Source organism: Sardina pilchardus, chromosome 2, assembly GCF_963854185.1.
Source record: "Sardina pilchardus chromosome 2, fSarPil1.1, whole genome shotgun sequence".
NCBI lineage: Eukaryota > Metazoa > Chordata > Actinopteri > Clupeiformes > Clupeidae > Sardina > Sardina pilchardus.
In genome coordinates this window covers 8,245,359-8,264,620 of record NC_084995.1, presented here as the reverse complement: position 1 = coordinate 8,264,620, position 19,262 = coordinate 8,245,359, and the positions used below count along the sequence as shown (strand labels likewise).

Sequence of the window (19,262 nt, the reverse complement as noted above, 5' to 3'; positions counted from 1 at the left end):
TGCTGGCCATTGGAGACCCTAACCAGTCCACCATCCTGGCTGTGTCTATCGCTGGGGGGATCGTGCTTCTCATCTTCCTGGTGGCCTGTTTTGTCGTGAGTGGGAGGTGAAGCTCGCTCTAAGAAATATTCTCTTAAATGTTTATTTCATTTATTTTTTTCTTTCATTTTTTTCTTCCCTGCTTGCCTTCTTTCTCTTTATTTCCAATTATTTGAGATTTTGCCTGTTGGGACATGGCGAAGCTCAATTATGTCTAATAGAACTCCACTAAAAGAAAGCATACAAGTCAGAATGAGAAGTATCTGGCTTTTATAACAAAAGTTTGTCTGTGTGGTATTGCTTCATAAATAATTAAATGTTGGCAATGTGCACATTCTCTCAGCTAAAAAAATGTGGACTGTAGAATGTCCTGATTTACGCCCCATGAGCCCAGAGCTCTGAAGGACGAGACCAGTAGTGGCCTATGGTGATATGATGACAGATCTGACAGCATTTAAGCATGTCCAGGGCTCCAGGTATATCAGTGTTTATGTGCTGTTCCTCTATGGGGGGGGTGGGGGGTTTACCAGGCTTGTTTACTGTGGCTGTAAAATGATGTTTGTATGATGAGGCCTGACTGAATGAAATGGCGGTGGCTTGCTGGCCCAGGGCTGTATTGTAGTCCCTAACACCATTAGTATTGACCAGAGGTGATTGCCTATCAGCCTGAGTGCCCTGTTCACTATTGACCTGCCCGGGATCTAATCAGCCAGGCAGGCACACACATTTGTCGCATGCACGCAAGCACACATGAAGCCTGCACACAGAAGCACACACACACACACACACCCACCCACACACACACACACACACACAGTCACACATTGCATTGCTGTAAGGCAAGGGATGAATGTTCCTACGACAATACAATGCCACCTGCTGCCCCTCGACTCAAACATGCTGCAGCCAGTATAGCAGCATTGTGAACATTGTTGTTGACTCTTTGTCAGCTTCTTTCTTGTCCAAAATCCAAATAATATTTCTACCCCTTAGCCCTCCTCCTTTACCTTACCCTTCCATTTTGTGTGTTCACGTCAGGGGTTGGGTTATCCTGGCTCTCTTGTGGGTGGAGGGGTGGTGTAGTGGGTACGCAGAGCCCCTCACACTTCAAACGAAGGTGCATGAGAAAGGTCTTAGCACACACCATGCCCATGGGCGACATTGCAGCACAAGCAAGCCAAGAGAATCATCATTCCAGCACCAATCAGATTGTGTTATGTTACAATCAATCTTGTGGCCATATGTTTAAGGGCCTGCTCTTCATAGGGAAGTTTTCGAAAAGTTGAAATAAGTTTTCAGTAAGTTTGCAAACGATAGCGTCACATCATTAAAGCTAATTTGCACAGTAGTTGTGCATGTCTACATAGTTCCATTTCCATGATACCCCGTGACTTCACAGCACACCATGACATTTGCTGAACTTTTTTATCACTCGTCTGACATTAATGTATACGGCTGCTGATGGCATCTTGGAAGTTTGTTGTGATAGACACTCACTGCATCTACTACGTAGCAGCTAGCGACAACTTCTGATGACATGTAAGGGTATAGGAATGGTGTCTCATATCCAAGGGGGGTGTTTTCACCCACTCTGTTTCAGAGAGAGGCAAGGAGTAGAGAAATGAGAAATGGGATTGGCCCTTACACACATACACACACACGTACACACACACACACACACACACACACTCACGCACACAGTGACCTGATCGGTGCCTGCCACCCTTGTGCGTGTGAATCCTCGTACTCATTAGCGGCGAGTGGGAGAGAGACGCGCAGCGGCACATTGACATCTCCAGAGGAAGGCAATTACAGCAGTGCACTGGAGAAGTGCCAGACACGCTAGGTGCTAACCAGCTTTTACAGGTCCGTCGATACATCTCCATGAATTAGCCGGCGCTAGTTTTTCACTTAGCCCCTGCGTCAGGCCTAATGGGAAAGGTGGGGAGGAGAGCTGTTAGACACAGGCCTGGGTGAGAGGGGTGAGACTCAGGGACCAGGACACCTTGGGTCGGGGTCTAATCAAAGAGCAAAGGAGAGAGGGCATAGTGTGTGTGCGTGTGTGTGTGTGTGTGTGTGTGTGTGTGTGGCACCACTTCAATGTCAAATAGTCCTCCATATGTGTATGCTCTGTTGGACACCTCAGTGTGTGTGTGTGTGGGTGTGGGTGTGGGTATGTGTGTGTGTGTGTGTGTGTGTGTGTGTGTGTGTGTGTGTGTGTGTGTGTGTGTGTTTGATACCAAGCTTCAGTGGGTTTTTGACTCCATATAGCTGTATGGTGATTGTAGATCAAAGACAGTACTTGAGAGCGAGGAAATACGGAAAGAGATGGATAAGAGGAAATAAATGATAGAAAGAACCATACAGAGTGCTCAACATGGCCAGCCATGAGAGAGTGATGGAGAGAGAGAGAGAGGGAGAGAGAGAGAGGGAGAGTTGTAGAAACTGGAACAAGTTGGAGCAGATGGAAGATAGCGAGATTGCGCTCTTAGCTACAATTTCACCACAGTACAGCCTACTCACAGGCTTGGCTTTGAAGAATCAGAGGGAATCTCAAATTAGATGGGCGCTTGGTTTACTAGATACTTATTTCACACAAACCATACCCCTCCCCACCCCCCCCACCCCCCAACCAACATCCTGCCTCTCTCTCACACCCTCCCTCAATTTCCCTTTTCTTGTCCCTATTATTTGAGCATCTTTGTTGCCCTTCTCTGTGTCTGCTCTGCTCTCTCCCTGCTCCTCCTCTCGCTGTAATTGTACCCGAGACGCCCAAATCTCCAGGGTGGGAGTCTGGCTCCCTGCTGCGCGTTCGGCACGGTTTTCCGGGAGCTGAGCTGTGAAAACTCCGGCACGTTCACCATATGGGGATTTGCGTTACCTTGTCTTACATAAAAGATTAGAGCACGTTCCTGCCAAGCCCTCGCCTCCTGTCCCACACCTTCTCCTCATCTCCCCTCCTCTCCTCTCCCCTCCTCTCCTCTCCCCGCCTTTCTTCCCCACAAGTGAGCGAGAGAGAGAGAGAGAGAGCACAGAACAAAGACATGCTTCATAGAAGCAGGAGAATTTAGGTTAGTTTACTTTTCTTGACATCTTGTTTTTCGTGAAACGAGCAGAGTTCTTATTTCTCCGCAGGCTGTGTTTTTTCCTCTCTCGTTGTGCGTGTCTTTCGGTGGATAATTCGGTTGCTGATCTGACGCACGGCCCCGCTGACCTTTCCTGACCTCTCCTCTCAGTCCCGTTCTCCCTCAGCTGAGCGTCGTGATCGGGCAGTCGGAGAGAAATTGAGATCCCTTGCGGCTTCCTTGTTCCTCTGAAGATTTCCACCTAGAGCTATTTGCATTAGGTTGTTACATCCTCACCCTTCATCTCCATGCTTAGCTAGTGGGATAGGACAGGAATATTCTATCACATGCCTTTGTGATATGAGGTGGGGCAGAGACAGCAGCACTCAGTAGGCACTGCAGAAGCCCCGTTGGATATGGCAGGAAGAGTAATGGATGCTCCGATAAAGGCTGCCTTGTGCTCAGATAGACAGTTAATTAATGCAGTAGCGGATCATGTTATTTACTCAACATGCCACCAGCGATGGCAATAAATTGCACATATATGGTGCTCACGCTCACCATCTAAAAGCATCCATTGTTCATTATTGGCAATAAAAGCGGTCAGGACGAAAATACGCCCAGATAGCCCCCCTGCGCAAAGCACTCGGCCGCGCCAGCTAACGGGCTCCATCATGGGCGTGTATGCGTGCCGTTTAAATCTGTCCGTGGTGTCCACAGGCGGGCGGAGTTGGCAGTCCAGCAGGTAGAACAATGCGCCGCTATTGGCAAGCGCTAAAATCAGCAGATGGTCAACCGCACTCATCGAGCGCTTTTCCACAATCCTTTTTCTTGTTCCCGTTTTTTCCCTTTCCTTCTCTTTCCCCCCCAAGAAGCAATTAAAATATGCCAGTCCATTGCTAATGAGTGGTATTCCGCAGCACCGGAGTCCTGTGACAGGCCTTTGATGGACTCGCCAATCTGCTCACCAGTGCCTGGCCTGCCAGAAGCATGCTGGACTCTTTGTGTTGCCCCTGTTTTAAAGAGAGGAAGTTTGCAAAGCTCTGAGTGGACTTATAGTAAGAGGTTTCAGAGACTGATTTGCCTTTTTTGTTCTTGCTATCTACTCAGAGATTTGATCCTTTGTTAGGCTCCTCAAGGACGGCTAGTGTGAGCGTTCAGCTCCGTTGGCCTTGTCCACTTCTGGTGGGTCAGTGTCTGGCTTGGATAAGAATCGGGAAAAAAAACACCGAAGACTCCACGAGACCCATTTGACTCAGGCACCAGACAGGCAGGCATGGTATTTAAACGAGAATGTTACGTCCTCAAGAAATTTGTCAGGAATGTTTTGTTTGCTCACAGTGGAATAAGGATCCCATGCTTTACGACAATTCTGCCATTCGGAAATGTCAGCTGTGTCCTTGTCTGCGCCCAATGCGAGCGCAGTGAAGATTGAAACGTCTGTGTAATCGCAGATGAAATGTTCAGGGAGAGTCAGCAGACTGGCTAATAAGCAGAAGAAAAACCCTCTTTGTCATCACCGGATGTTTCTCATTCCCTCTCTCTCTCCTTCTCCCTTTCTCACATTCTTTCTCTCTCTCTCCCTCTCTCTTTCTTTCTCTCCCTCTCTCTCTCTCTCTCTCTCTCTCTCTCTCTCTCTCTCTTTCCGTTCTGTTCGCACAGAGCATCTGTTAGTGGCCTTGAGTGATCCTTAAAAGTTAATGAGTAGGAGCTAGAATGTACAACGCAGAAACACAGACAGGAGTCGGCAGATTCTTCCGTCGAACATGAGGAACACGCTGTTAGAACTGCCATAGTGTCTGTTCTCATTACTGCGGGCAGGAACCGGGATGGGAGCTCAAACACCAGCTGATTCTGGGACTGACTTGGCCCAGATCTGGCCCAGAGACTCCAATATTTGGTTAAGGCTGGGACGTGTTAGCTTATTCTACCCATACGTTTCCATGCAGAAAATGCTGATAGCTGATAGCCTGGCTCTCTCTGTGATAGACGTGGCCCTGAGCGAAGTGTCCGTGTCTGTGTCTCTCTCTGTGTGTGTGTGTGTGTGTGTGTGTGTGTGTGTGTGTGTACACAATTTATATGCCTTTCTCTGGGGAGGCATTATGGTCTGAACTGTAAATCATCAAAAGCAGATAAAATCTTGCAATCTTTTGTCACACCATTTATGCACAGCATAGCACAGCACAGCACAGCACAGTATAGCACAACACAACACAGCACAGCACAGCTGAATTAGGTGCCAGTGCTGGTGACTCCTCTCCTCTCCTCTCCTCTCCCTCCTCTCCTCTCCTCTCCTCTCCTCTCCTCTCCTCTCCTCTCCTCTCCTCTCCCTCCTCTCCTCTCCTCTCCTCTCCTCTCCTCTCCTCTCCTCTCCTCTCCTCTCCCTCCTCTCCTCTCCTCCTCTGCTCTCAGAAATGAAGTGTCAGTACAATCGACTCCTCTCCTCTCCCCTCTTGTCCTCTCCCAAATGAAGTAGGAATATGGTCGCCTCTGTTCTCACTTCCTGTCAGTGGTGAGCTGTGACTCCTCTCTCCTCTGTTCTGTCCTCTCCTCTCTCCTCTCCTCTCCTCTCCTCTCCTCTCCTCTCAGACATGAAGCACCAACACCCATGGCTCATCTCTCTCTGCTCCTCCCTTAGTTGCAATTCTCCAAATGGAGTATGTGAGACTTCCTCCTGATTGCCTCCCCCCCTCTTGGCCTCCTTGCCTGGCAACAATGCAGCTAATGCTGATTTGGTAGCATTTGTGCTGGCCAAGCTCGTGCCTCTCACACCGTCACACCACACCACACACACACATACGTACACGCACACACACACACACACGTGCACACACACACAAACACACACCCACACACACACAGACACAGACACAGACACAGACACACACACAAATACACCACCCTATTACCTTCCTCTCCTGCCAAAAGCCCTGTGCATCTGTGCAGACTTGAGTCTCCAAAGTACTAATGTGAACGGAACATTCCCAGGCATTGCACAAAAGTGATAATGACGATTGCATGCCAAATGTTCATCATCTCTACTTGGCTGCTTAAGGGCCTTTGTGTTGGTGTGTGTGTGTGTGTGTGTGTGTGTGTGTGTGTGTGTGTGTGTGTGTGTGTGTGTTTGAAAGCAGTAACAGTAGCCCACTGTGATAGCTTGGGGTCCGCAGGTGGTTTCTACTCCAATCTAAAAGTGTGATGTGCTCACTGCTCGCGGACACACGAGATGGGTCCTGGCGTGGTGCTCTGTGGCGATAACGCTAATTGGTTAATGGGTTTTTAGCCTCTCTCTTAATGTGATCAAGTGAGCCATCACCTGCACTGAGCTAATGGAAGCCTATTGGCAATGCTGTGTGTGTGTCTGCTGTGTGTGTGTGTGTGTGTGTGTGTGTGTGTGCGGCCTAATGTGTTATAATTGTCATTATATGGTGAACGTTGGTAGGGAATCGAAGCCAGCCCTTTTTTTAGCCCCGGGGGCATTGGCCCATCGAGGAACAGTGCTTAGTCGGCAGAAAGGGAGAAAAAAAGAACAAACAAGCGGAGAGAGCAAAGTGCCTGCTGTCAGCCCCCACTTCCCCCCACGGCACCCGGGAAAAGTTACGCGCTTATGGCTGCATAGATCCTTTAGTCTGATTGGCTTGTGCGATGGAAGCAGAGCTTAAGAGAATTGATGGAGTTATTTTTCTTAGCACGGGCACTGTCCCTCCCCCGCCGCCCCCCTCGCTTCTCTTCCCCTCCGCTTTCTTTTTTTGTCCTTATCGTCTCCTCCGAGAGAGCAAAGTTGCCTTCGGTCCGTGGATCTGACACTCCGCACACACTGAAGCGGTGAATTATGGCCGCTCGTGAAACGTAATGTCAATGAAAAATATATTTTTTCTATTAGCGCCCGTTCACGCATCTGAGACTCAAAGCCCCCCAAAGTGTGGCTCATTCCTTTACGGCACGGCCATTTTAATCCATTAGAAAAGCTATTAATTTCTACCGTGGGTGCTTAGCTGTCATCAAAGCTCAGCCATTTTGAGGCAAGGAGAAGGAGGTGGCCACGACCATCCTTGCATCCCTATTTCCTTGAGGTGACTCCGGCTGTGTTTGTGCACTGGGCCGTTTAGCAAATGAGCTTTTTATTGCCCCGGTACCCTCCAGTGCAAGGGGTGGATGCCATCGCCAGATGAGCCTCGTGCAGCCGGCTTAATTAATTTGCAAAGGATGACTGCATTGAGCAAAACAGATAAAAAAAAAAACGAGGGGGGAAAAGCCATGGCGAAACAGACATTATCGGTAACCTTCTTTTCGCGGTGCATCTTCAATTACCATAATGAATGGTTTCCAAATTAAATGTTTCCCCCGCACCTTTGAATGGCCATGTGTGCAAAATTCATTCGATATCTCCATTCAATCATGCCCGTCCTCTTCATAATTACTGGAACCAGAGTAAATCTTTTTTAAAGCAGTCGCCAGACCTTGGGCACTCGCCAAGCTCGCTCAGATAGAGAGACCTATTGGAGCAATACGAGAGAGAGAGAGATGGAGAGAGCGAGAAAGAGACTAAAAAGAGAGAGATAAAAAATGAAAGACAAGTGGAACACATGATAGCATCCCCTCCCCTCATATTCCATGGGTTAGAGCCTTATGTTTCTTTTACGCACATATTTTTCCTCAGATGCAAGTGATTCGCTGATTGCCATTAATCTGAAGGCCCACTTTTGCTGATTAAAGCCGGGCAGAGGAGCCTCCATTCTCCAGCTCTCTCTCTCTCTCCAGCCCATTAGGACTGGGTGTGACACAGCAGCGGAGATGATTAGATATCATCTGATATCTGCATAGCACACACACACACACACACACACACACACACACACACACACACACACACACACTTCCATGATAATGAAAGAGATCCTAGCATGACCAAAGCATTGTGCCCAAGGAAATACACTGATACACTCTGTATTTTCTATAGATAGACGGCTACTGTCATTTCTGTGTATTGCTACCGCCTCCACTGTGGCATGGACTCTCTCTCTCTCTCTCTCTCTCTCTCTCTCTCTCTCTCTCTCTCTCTCTCTCCTCCGTCTGCCATATGTTGATTTCTATCTTTCTCTTCCTGATGATCTACATTAGTCTGCCTGCTCATGTCGTGCATATCCATATTGTCCATTTAGCTCTCTGTGTTTCTCTCCCAGTCACTCTCCCTACTAATGAATTCATCAGGAGCCACTGATGAGCCTGTTTTTCTTCAGTATTATCGGCTGTGCTGACAGCTAAATACACATGCACAGTATTAGTATGCTGCTGCCTGATGGTTCATTTCTGTGCAACTTGACCAATTTGTAATTGATTTAAGTGATTAAAATATATATTATATTATATATATGCTGTATATGAGTGAAGCCTGAATTTACACAGATGTTCACCTCTTAGTACCTTATAGGAATATTATAGCTTTTGGTAATTAGAAATTATTCATCCAGTTCTGGGGTGGTCAACTACTGCTGCTACTACTACTACTACTACTACTGCTAGTAGTTCCTCTCTGTGTAGTGTGATGCATAGCTGTTTTCTGTGTGCTTGCTGTTACCTGATACTACACATTGGAAAGGAGAGGCCATCAGCATCAGCTTAAGTGGCTGCTGTTTTGTTTAGTCAGGGAACAGAGCACACTGTTATCTCAAGGTCACTCGTTTACTGCCAACTGAGAAGGCAAAGGTCGGCCACGTCCCATTTTAAGAGCGCAGGAAACACAGGGTAATCAAAACGGGCAATTAAACGTTACTGGCGGAAATAGCGTTGCACATTTCCTCCGGTTCACCTTTGGTGACTTCTCTGCTCGGTGCAAGCCATGTCCTCACCACTCATAAAGTGTCAGTTTAGGACTATATTATCCCTCCATGCTAAAGCTGTAACTCGGCCCGTCTATAGCGATGTGCGATTAACCACGTGACCTATTCACTCCACAAAGCAGTCTCTTGTCCATGAAGATGAAGTCGTGCAGTGCTGCTGGCCGCGTTAAAGTTCGATGTCCTTCCCAGGAGATTGGAGTGGAGGCAGATATAGGACACTTGAGCTGTTTCTTCCTCTTTTAATTCCGCTGACAGCGTCTGACAGTTGGCCAGGAGGAGGTGTCTTAACAGAGAGAGGGGGGGTGAGGGTGTTGGCAGAAGAGGGGAGACCGTGCGGAGGGTCATGCCAGGGTTGAGTGGAGCGGAGGGGGCAGCGTTGTGGACGCTTGACCTGAGGCCCACGCCTCTTCTGTCCACCCCCTATGGAAGCTTCAGGAGCGCCATCACTATATCAATTCCTTCCTTCCTCTGGTCTGTGTGCCTTTATGGGTGCCGTAAAAGGCTGCTTGTCATATAAAATACAGTGAATGATATGGCCTGCTTTAGCACGTCATTTATTCAGAGGCTCTTTAGCTCTATCTCTCTCTCTGCCTCTCTCGCTCTCTCGCTCTCTCTCTCTCTCTCTCTCTCTCTCTCTCTGCCTCTCTGCCGAGGCTGCACCGTCATTTCTGTTTTTTTTTTCTCCTCTCTCTCTCCTTCCATCAGATCTTTGATCTCCGCAGCGTCGGTGAAAGAGAGAGAGAGAGAGAGAGAAGAAGAGTGAGGGAAGAGTGAGAAGAATGTTCGGTGCTTTTATGCGTGACGTTTTGTTTCAAAGGTTCCTCACTGTGCATATATACAGAGATCTGCGTCAGCTCCAGATATATCAACTCATATTTTTTCACTTTCTCTACAATACATCAATCCCTTCTTGACCCTTTAGCCCAGGAAAAGTTTGCCCTAGTGTTTGATCTCCAGCTCTCTGTCTACCTCTGTCAGTTTCCCTCTCTCTCTCCCTCAGTCTGTCTCTCTCTCCCTCCCTCTCTTATGTCTGCTTCTGGCATTGATCCTAAACAGTTTTTTAAAGAAGTGTTTCTCGGTCGAGTTCCATCCGTAGATACTGGAGACAAGGACACCTGAGTCAGCTCTTAGAGCTTGTAGCATCCCCCTCCTCTTCTCTCTCTCTCTCTTTCTTTCTCAATTCTCTCTATCGTTCTCTCTCTCTCTCTCTTTCTTGCTTTATCTCTTCATCTCGCCTTCACTTTAATGTTCTTAGCGTGCCACATGCCAGATTCTCACATCCTCTCAAAAAAGTGGAGAAAATATCACAGCACAGAGGAGGAGAGAAAGTTCTCTGTCAGCAAAATCAGCATGCATGCTTTCCAAATGTGCCAGGACCAAGATCTTTAAATGCATGTTTGCTGATATAGTGACAGAGAGAGAGAGATAAAGAAGGCAAAAAAGAGCGATAGATACAGTGAGAGGCACGAGGAGAGGGGAAATAAAGGATAGAGAGAGAGAGAGAGAGAGAGAGAGAAAAAAAGAAATGAGATGAGGAGATACATGGCTAGATTGAACTGGCCTCAGAGAGCCTATTAGCAGATGGAGGAAAAATACATCTTGAGTTGCATAGCTGGAGTTAGGGAGAAAGACACTGCACAATGATATGTTAATTCTGAAGAGAGAGAGAGAGAAAGAGAGAGAGAGTGAGTCAGAGATTGGATGGGGGGAGTGATAGCGCGAGAGAGAGAGAGAGAAAGAGAGAGAGAGAGAGAGAGAGAGAACAAGAAAATTGTAGGGACACAGACCCCACCCCATCTCCCTTTGCGGCTCTCAGTCAATGCAAGTGAATGTGTAAGCTGCAGCATCAGGCCCCTGTTGGCACACACACACACACACACACATACACACACACACATGCACACACACACAGCTGCAGTGTCGAACGAGCACAGAGAGGAGAAAAGACTTGGGGGGGGGGGGGAGTATAGAGGGAGAGCCATTCATTTCCACTGGGCTCCTGGACCGCCGCTGCTGCTGCTGCTGCTGCTGTAGCCGTGGATGGCGGCGTTGCAGCAGGAGGCCGTCATTTGTGCAGAAGCGTGCGGAGATTGGAAATCTGCAGCGCCATAATGCCTCTTGCTTTGTTCTGTGCAGCGGCCAGACACTTTGTCAATACAGATGCTCTTTTTCTCATTAGATGGCTCCCCGAGCCTGCCAGAGAGATTGGTAGGGAGATGACTGCCGACAGAGGGGTTCTATTCGTCATGCCTTCTTTCCAGTGCCTCAGCACAAAAAACATAATGCCAAAACTGCCCAGCGAGAGATAGAAATCCTGCAGATAAGCTTTAAGAAACACTCACACACATTGTTTTGAGGAATGGAGAATTGCCACCCCCATCTGTTAGCAGATATAGATTTGCGTTGCTTGAATTTGTGTAAGACTCGTGGTGTTGAACGTGTATTGTCCACTTCACACCTCTTTGTGTGTGTGTGTGTGTGTGTGGGTGCATACAGTATGTGTGTGTGTGTGTGTGTGTGTGTGTGCGTACAAAGGGTGAGAAGTGGAATGAAAAATGTCTCTATACAGTACACCCATATTATTGTGCTTAATGCTAGCTCTTCAACTTTATTTAAAACTATTATTTTGAGCTAGTGTAGTGTTCATAGAACACAAGTCACCTCTGACAAAAGGGTCAAATATCACAGCCATAACCATTTAATTTTACTTATATTCTGTTTTACTTGTACAGTATATGCATGGGATTTGCACATACTTTTAAATGTGCACACACACGCGCACACACACACACACACACACACACACACACACACACACACACACACACACACACACACACACACACACACACACACACACACACACACACACACACACACACACACACACACATACACACACACACACACACACACACACACACACACACACACACAGACACACAAACACACTTGCAGCAAAACTGTTCCATGTTACTCATAACACGGTGTAGCAAGCAAAGCAAAGGAGCAGGTCGGTTGTTTCCATTATGAATGCCATTTTTTAATCTTCATTCCGCTCCCGACTCTCACTCACACCCAACTCACACACACACACACACACACACACACACACACACACACACACACACACACACACACACACATCCACAGCAGGGGGATTTTAATCAGTGCTGCCAATTAGTGCTGTTTACACTGTGTCAGGCTCCAGTTTGGAGGAGCCAGGCAAAATTAGCATCAAACGGGTGCGTGAGGAAAGACGACTGCCACGCACGGCTCCGTGTGCTGCAGGGCTCTGCCACCCAGAGCTGGTGGCACAGTTGGCATAGGCCTGGCACAGCCTATGATGCCAGGACACAGAGTCGGGCAGCGACGAGGTTCATCCTACAGTGAGGGTGGACCAAAGCTGCTGGCCAGCATCCTGTTCAGCAGCAACATAGCTTACTACTCAAAAGTGCTTGTTACTAGCATCATTAGGAGGGCACTCCTTGCAGTGTACTGTGTACTGTGTTCTGTACCTGCTACTACTAAGCAGCCAGCCAGTGAAGCATACTCCTTTGTTGCATGATATGAATTTGAATTACTTACCAATACTTCATGAAAAGCACTTACCAGTGAGTATGCCTTGTGCTCTGTAGTGACTTGATGGAGTCAAGTCTAGTATTCTAGTTGGTGTTGTGGTTCTTCCTCTGTCTTAACTGGATTTGTGGTTAAGGATTGAAATAGATCTGGGTGTACAGAGATGATGTGATCTACTGAGTAAGGGAGGCCCTCCTTTCCCCCCTTGTGTTGAGCTCTTGGACAGACACATACGCACACACAGAGAGAGAGAGAGGAGACATCTCTATCTGTCTGTCTACAAATGTACTCTGGCATACTTTAGTGAGAGCAACAGGAACTGTGTCTGCAGTGGATGTAGTCCAGCATGTTCTAATGGTGTTATAGTGAGGGAATGCTAGAGCCACTTCTCCCTGAGGGCTATAGGAAAGGAGGAAATCCAGACGTGCGCTCTTGAACGCATGTACACGTCTCTCTCCGTCACCCTCCACACATGTAGTATGTTTTAGTGGAAGAAGCACGGGTGTGATTTTTTTATTCTCTCTTCTCTGCTGGGTTTATAGTGGAGAGCCGCTAATGAAGTCCGCAGAAAGAGCCGGCTGTGTTTCTTTGAAGGAGCTGCTGTGCACAGGGAAATCAATTAGCGTGATTGTGAGTTGTACTCACAGATAATGCCCCAGGCCAAAGAGAGGAAGAGAGGGAGGGAGAGAGAGGGGGAGAAAAGATGGGTGGAGAGAAAGGTAGAAAGATAGGCGCAAGTAGAGAGAGAGCGGAATACAGAGAGAGGGGGGAAAGGTAGAATGGATAGGGAGAGAGCGGGGAGAGGGAGGGAAGGAGGGAAGGAGGGAGTGGGAAGGGAGGAGAAGGGGATAGGAAGAGCGAGGGAAGCGGGCAGGCACGTATTTTTAGGTGGTGTAATGTGTCCACAGAGACTGCTCCCAGATGTGAACCAGAGCTGAGAATGAAGCCTTTTACTGAACCTGTGCCAAACACAAACTTACACACGCACACACACACACACACACACTTCCCTCCCTCTCAAACAGACAGACACACAGCACACAGACAACACTTACACACACACATACATACCCTACAGCCATACACATACACTTTTAATGTGCTTCAGCAAGTCAGCCCCAGTGTAAAACTCTGAAATAAATCCAAATAAATGAAAAGTCCATGGTAGCCTTGGAGAAGTGCAAGTGAGCGTGTGGAGTTTGCCGTGCAAGTTTGCTTATTATCTCACTCGTCTGCCTTCTCTGGCCTCCTCCTCAGACACTGTGGCTACATCAAAGCCAAGCAGGACCCGGACGAGGAGAAGATGCAGTTTCAGCACGGAAGAGGTACAGGCCTTCATCAGCACAGCACAGCACACCACAGCACACCAGTACAGCACACACAACACTCGCCATTAGGCCCCTCTCCAGCCTTAGAGAACAATCTGGAAGCAATAGCAATCATTTATGGGAATATTTGTATTCATAAGTGATACTACTATACATATAGTATAGCATATATATATATATATATATATAGACACACACACACTCACACACACACACAAACAGCTCTGGAAAAAATGAAGTGACCACTGCAAATTTGAATATGACCTTGTTAACTCATTTGAATGTCATTCAGCAATTGTAGGATGATTGTTTCCAGAGCTGTATAACACTTTTGTGTGTGTGTGTGTGTGTGTGTGTGCAGTGTTTAACCTGCGTGTTTTTGTGCTGTTCATACAGTAAAACTCCCTGGCAGCCGCACCTACATCCACCCCCACACATACGAGGACCCCAACCAGGCGGTGCGGGACTTTGCCAAGGAGATCGAGGCGTCCAGCATCCGCATCGAGCGAGTCATCGGCGCAGGTCAGCTACTGGTGCATGGCTCACCGCAGCCAGCGCGTCATCACACGAGAGCCTGAGACAGTTAACCCCTTGCTGTTGCGTGTGCTCATTTAATCGATGACTCAAGATCTATTCCTGCACTTCAACAGCGCTGAGCACTTAGTAGAGAGACTGCCTGCCATCTCTCTCTCTTTCTCTCTCTCCCTCCCTCTCTTTCTCTCTGTCTTACACTCTCTCTCTCTCTCCCTCTCTCTCTCTCTCTATCTCTCTCTCTCTCTCTCTCTCTCTCTGTCTGTGCTCCAGTCTGTGAAAAGAGCTTTTAGGAGCAGATCTCTTTTCAACGAGAGCTCATTTATCACTAAAAAGCCCATGCTTTTGTTTTAGTGGTAATTATAGACCATCAAAGACTTCTATTCTCTCTGAGAGGCCCACTCAGTTCATTTTCCCTCTCTCTCTCATACTCTCTTCTCTTCCCCTTGTCCCTTCTCTGCTCTCTCTGTTCCCCCTCTCTCTCTCTTTCACTCTATCTCTCTCTCTCCCTCTCTCCGCTCCTCTACTCTTGGTGTTAATTATGACTAAGAGCAGAAGAGTGTTGTGTGTGAGTGTGCTGCCCCTTCTTCCTGTTGAAATGGTGTGAAAAGCCTCAAGTAGGAGTGGGTCCTACAGACCAGAGCTGTGAGACATGCCTTTGCTGGCGACCTCAAATGGTCAGACCTCTCGTCTCGCTAGTTCAGTCTCCGCTGTCTCCACATAACACACAAGGTGAAGCAGCTAGTACAGCAGTTAGCTCATGTGCTGGATTATCGCCTGCCTTTGTCTGCGCAAAGCATCATTCCTGTTCACATTGTATTCAGAATGCTCCTACTGAGCTTGACCTTGCATTGTTATCAGTTACAGTATGTACAGTGTTATGTCATTTTGTTTGGCAGTTAAGACTGTGTACGTGGCAATTCTCATCTTTGATATTAACCATTAAATGTCAATATTAAATGTATGTGTTGTCAGACTTCAGTGCTTCTCTAGCTGACCCTCGTGCTGGCCTGCTGTGCTGTTTTGCAGGGGAGTTTGGTGAGGTGTGCAGCGGCCGGCTCAAGCTGCCCAGTAAGCGGGAGATCTACGTGGCCATCAAGAGCCTGAAGGCAGGCTACTCAGAGAAGCAGAGGCGGGACTTCCTGTCCGAGGCCAGCATCATGGGCCAGTTCGACCACCCCAACATCATCCGCCTGGAGGGCGTGGTCACCAGATGTAAGTGTAATGGTCAGCCTCGCACTCCGTATTTTTGAGTGTCCTGATATGAAATACCTTTGAGACGATCTCCGTTCAAAAGGAGAGAAATGAAAGACTGGACGTGAAACAATGACATCATTTTGGGACACCTACCTAAAACAATCTGTAGGCACATGTTCTAATTTAGTGGCAGCATCAGCTCCCCTGTGGCGCCCTGAGAAGAATGGCCTCTCTGATCAATGTGGAGGTGCTTTGTCCAGCATTGGTGATTAATCTGTGGACTTCTATCAGGGCAGATCAGAGGCAGTGTGAATGGGCCACGGTTGTGATCTGGTGTAGAGCAAATGTTTGATGAGTGGTTACCTGCGGGGGTTATTTTAGGACAGGGTTTGAAATTAGATCTGAACAGCAAGACATACGCACTACATTTACATAAAGTGATTATCGTCTGTTTAGGGTCATTTGTTAGTCTAGGCCCTCGTAGTTCTTTATCTACTCCTTCTGCTCATTTTTCTATCTTTTCTTCTTCATTCAGCTCTTGTCTTTGTTTTCTTTTTTCATTGGTGCTTATCCATGTATCTTCCAGAAGCCCATTTGCAAACACGCGGCGAGGTAGACTGTGAGAGGCTGCTCAGACGTGATTAGACGCTGATTAGTGCAGAGCCACACGCCGGCTCTCTCGTCTCTCCCCTTAAATCCCCCCCAACACACAATCGCAATGCGCCGCGTCTGCTGCCTTATCTTCTGCATTAGCTATACGGGTTTGGGCATAAGTAGAAGATTCGCTCTTCTCAGACACATATGTGCGCGCACACACACACCTACACACACACACACACACACACACACACACCGACTTCTGTCTGACAGGGTCCTTAACCAGCCACTAGAGCCTCGTTGTTCACCCTGCGCTAACGCTACCTATGTCACGGAACAAAAGTCATATGCATATGTAAGGCCCAATGAATATTAATGGTTTAAATTGTTAATTGGATGTGTTTTTAGCGCCATAAATATTCAACAGCATCCTTATTAAACGCATTAAACTCCCAGAACATTCCGCATTCATTCTTACTGATTTCCCTCCCTTTCTCTGATGCCAAATGCTAATCCTGACCTTTTGTTGGCTGGGGCGTTCTACGGTTTGCAGAACTATTAATGGAGTGACTCAAGTTTGCTTTGCATTTCAGGAAAGGCAGATGCCTCCTAATTGCCCCGCTCTCAGTATTGGCGGAGAGTTTTAATGTGCAATGCAAATACCCAGGGCACGCTCCACGAGGCTAGTCAAACTTTATACTTCTTTTTTTTTATTATTTTATTTTATTTTTTTAAAGTACACACCATCAAATAGAATTAAACAGTGACTCAGAGAGCAGCAAATGTTCTACTCCGGTTCTCCGGGGTGCTGTGGACTGAGCCGTGGTGGAGCGGTGCGATGCTACAACCCGCTCCTCACATCACACACAGTCAGGCCCAGGGTGAGGGGCTCTCTCCTGGGCACCACATGCTAATGTGCTGAATGACTGATTCCACTTTATTTGTACTTCTCTTGTGTCTTTTATTTGATTTGATTTGATTTTTGCCTCCAGATTATCCACTGAGATTTACTGAAGAGTACGGGTGAGGTGGTAGTTATGGCATAGATGTATGTTTCTGTGATGGTGAAACTAGACTGAGATTGCAGTTGTGGTCAGAATACGGTGATGGTAGATAACAGGGTTCCCACAGGTCACCGAATTTCTGAAATAACATGGAATTTTAATTAAGTCCATTCCACACATGGATAGTCATCATTTTATGAGGCAAATAATTTTTGAGGCAAAGTCTGGGAATTTTGTTGTAGCAGTTTAAAGTTTACTAGCAAAAGCACATTAATACAAATATATTTCCACACAGCATTGGTGTTCATCCAGTTAACTTGATCCATTACTGCTGGCTTGAGTGGTTGTGGTTAGCCCTACTTTGTTTTTTTTTTTCAATCCCATTTCCAGCTCTAAAAAAAGTAAAAGATTCTAAAGCGCTACACAGCTGCTCTGAAATCTTTGTCGGTATATTGTACTATTGATTATATACTGTAGTAGGTCATGGAAATAATTTTTTCTTTGTCAGGGGAAGTCAGAGAAGAGTCGTTGAATTTTACATTTCACTTAAAATGAACCCTGAAATAAAATACAATATATTTTTTTCTGTTCAGAATAAAGCATTCACATATGCACACACTTGAGAGATGCTTAGGGCAAGAGAAGAAAAACGGAAAGCATAGGAGAAGAAATGCGTGTGTGCGTGTGTGTGTGTGTGTGTGTGTGTGTGTGTGTGTGTGTGTGTGTGTGTGTGTGTGTCTGTGTGTGTGTGTGTGTGTGTGTGTGTGTGTGTGTGTGTGTCTGTGTGTGTGTGTGTGTGTGTGTGTGTGTGTGTGTGTGTGTGTGTGTGTGTGTGTGTGTGTGTTGGGGGGGGGGTCTCTGAGACAGACATGGGGGCAAGGTGCATTGGGAGCGCAGAGCCCAAGCCAGCCCACGCAGATGCACAGGGTGGAGGGGAGGGCTCATTTCACACATGGCAGCCCAGAAGATGTCACTGCCCACGGGGGTGAAAGGTGAGGAGGCCACTCAATAGCACCTCCAGCCTGTGGGGCCGGAACGGGGGTGGAGATGTGTGTGTGTGTTTGTGTGTGTGTGTGTGTGTTCAAGGAGTCTAGCTGTGCTCCCTGTAGGGTACCCTCTGGAGAGAAGAGAGGGGGTACCCTCTACCACCTCCACACACACACACACACACAGACTCAAACACATATATTCCACCCCCATCTTACTTTCAAATCAATATGCATTTACCCCAAACCAGGCAGTTTCACAATGGTGATTATAACACCCTCACACACACACACACACACACACACACATACAGTACACACACACACACTTACAGACACCATCTGAGCCTGTTTGACCTCAGAGGCAGCCTTGGGCTGGCAGAGGAAGAAAGGGAGGCATGTGTGAGTGTGAGGAGGGGGAAGAGGCGGGTGCAAGCCCTGAGTTTAGCCCGGAGTGGGGAAGCCAGCATCACAAACAGTCTGATCTAGTCCTCCACGGACGTCCCCTTTCACCAGATCATTCAGTCAGGAAACAGGGCTCTCATCCAAACACACTAACTTGGACCTTTTGTTGCAATGTTTTATGTAGTAGCAGAGCATGATGGCATAATGTGTGTGTGTATGTTTGTGTGTGTGTGTGTGTGTGTGTGTGTGTGTGTGTGTGTGTGTGTGTGTGTTTTAGGGGGATGTTGGTGTATGTCTGTGGATGTGTGCATATTTATGCTTCCAAATGTCAGAGGAAGTCTGGTCTGAGGTCTGTTTGCATGTCTGTGTGTATCTGTATGTGTGTGTGTGTGTGTGTGTGTTTGGGGGGGGGGGGGCTTATGTGTGAACAAGCGTGGTAGCGGAAGGTGTGTGTGTGTGTCTGTCTGTGTGCATATGTGTGAATATGTGCAATGCATATGTGTGGTGTGTGCGCACGTACTGCATATGTACATTGGCATGCCACTTCAAGCATAAAGCTCCAATCAGCATGCAAGTCATCAGAATAATATTTAAACTGCCTCAGCAGGCTCTGATTGCCCTCATTGTTATGCTGATGAGGACCGCCGGAGAGAGGGAGGCCATCGAGAGCCACTCCTGTCTTCCCTCGCTC

At 47.4% G+C, this 19,262-nt stretch overlaps 1 protein-coding gene across 1 annotated transcript in view; it reads left to right on the top strand.

Moving 5' to 3' along the window:
* The window catches only part of epha4b (eph receptor A4b), a 113,455-nt gene that overhangs the window by 76,629 nt on the left and 17,564 nt on the right, over positions 1–19,262 (top strand). Inside the window, exons 8-11 of the mRNA XM_062553630.1 lie at positions 1–106; positions 13,781–13,848; positions 14,248–14,373; positions 15,412–15,597. The exon at positions 1–106 is cut by the window's left edge and continues 3 nt beyond it. Of these exons, the coding sequence (XP_062409614.1) occupies positions 1–106; positions 13,781–13,848; positions 14,248–14,373; positions 15,412–15,597 (486 nt within the window). The remainder of the gene's footprint in view (positions 107–13,780; positions 13,849–14,247; positions 14,374–15,411; positions 15,598–19,262) is intronic.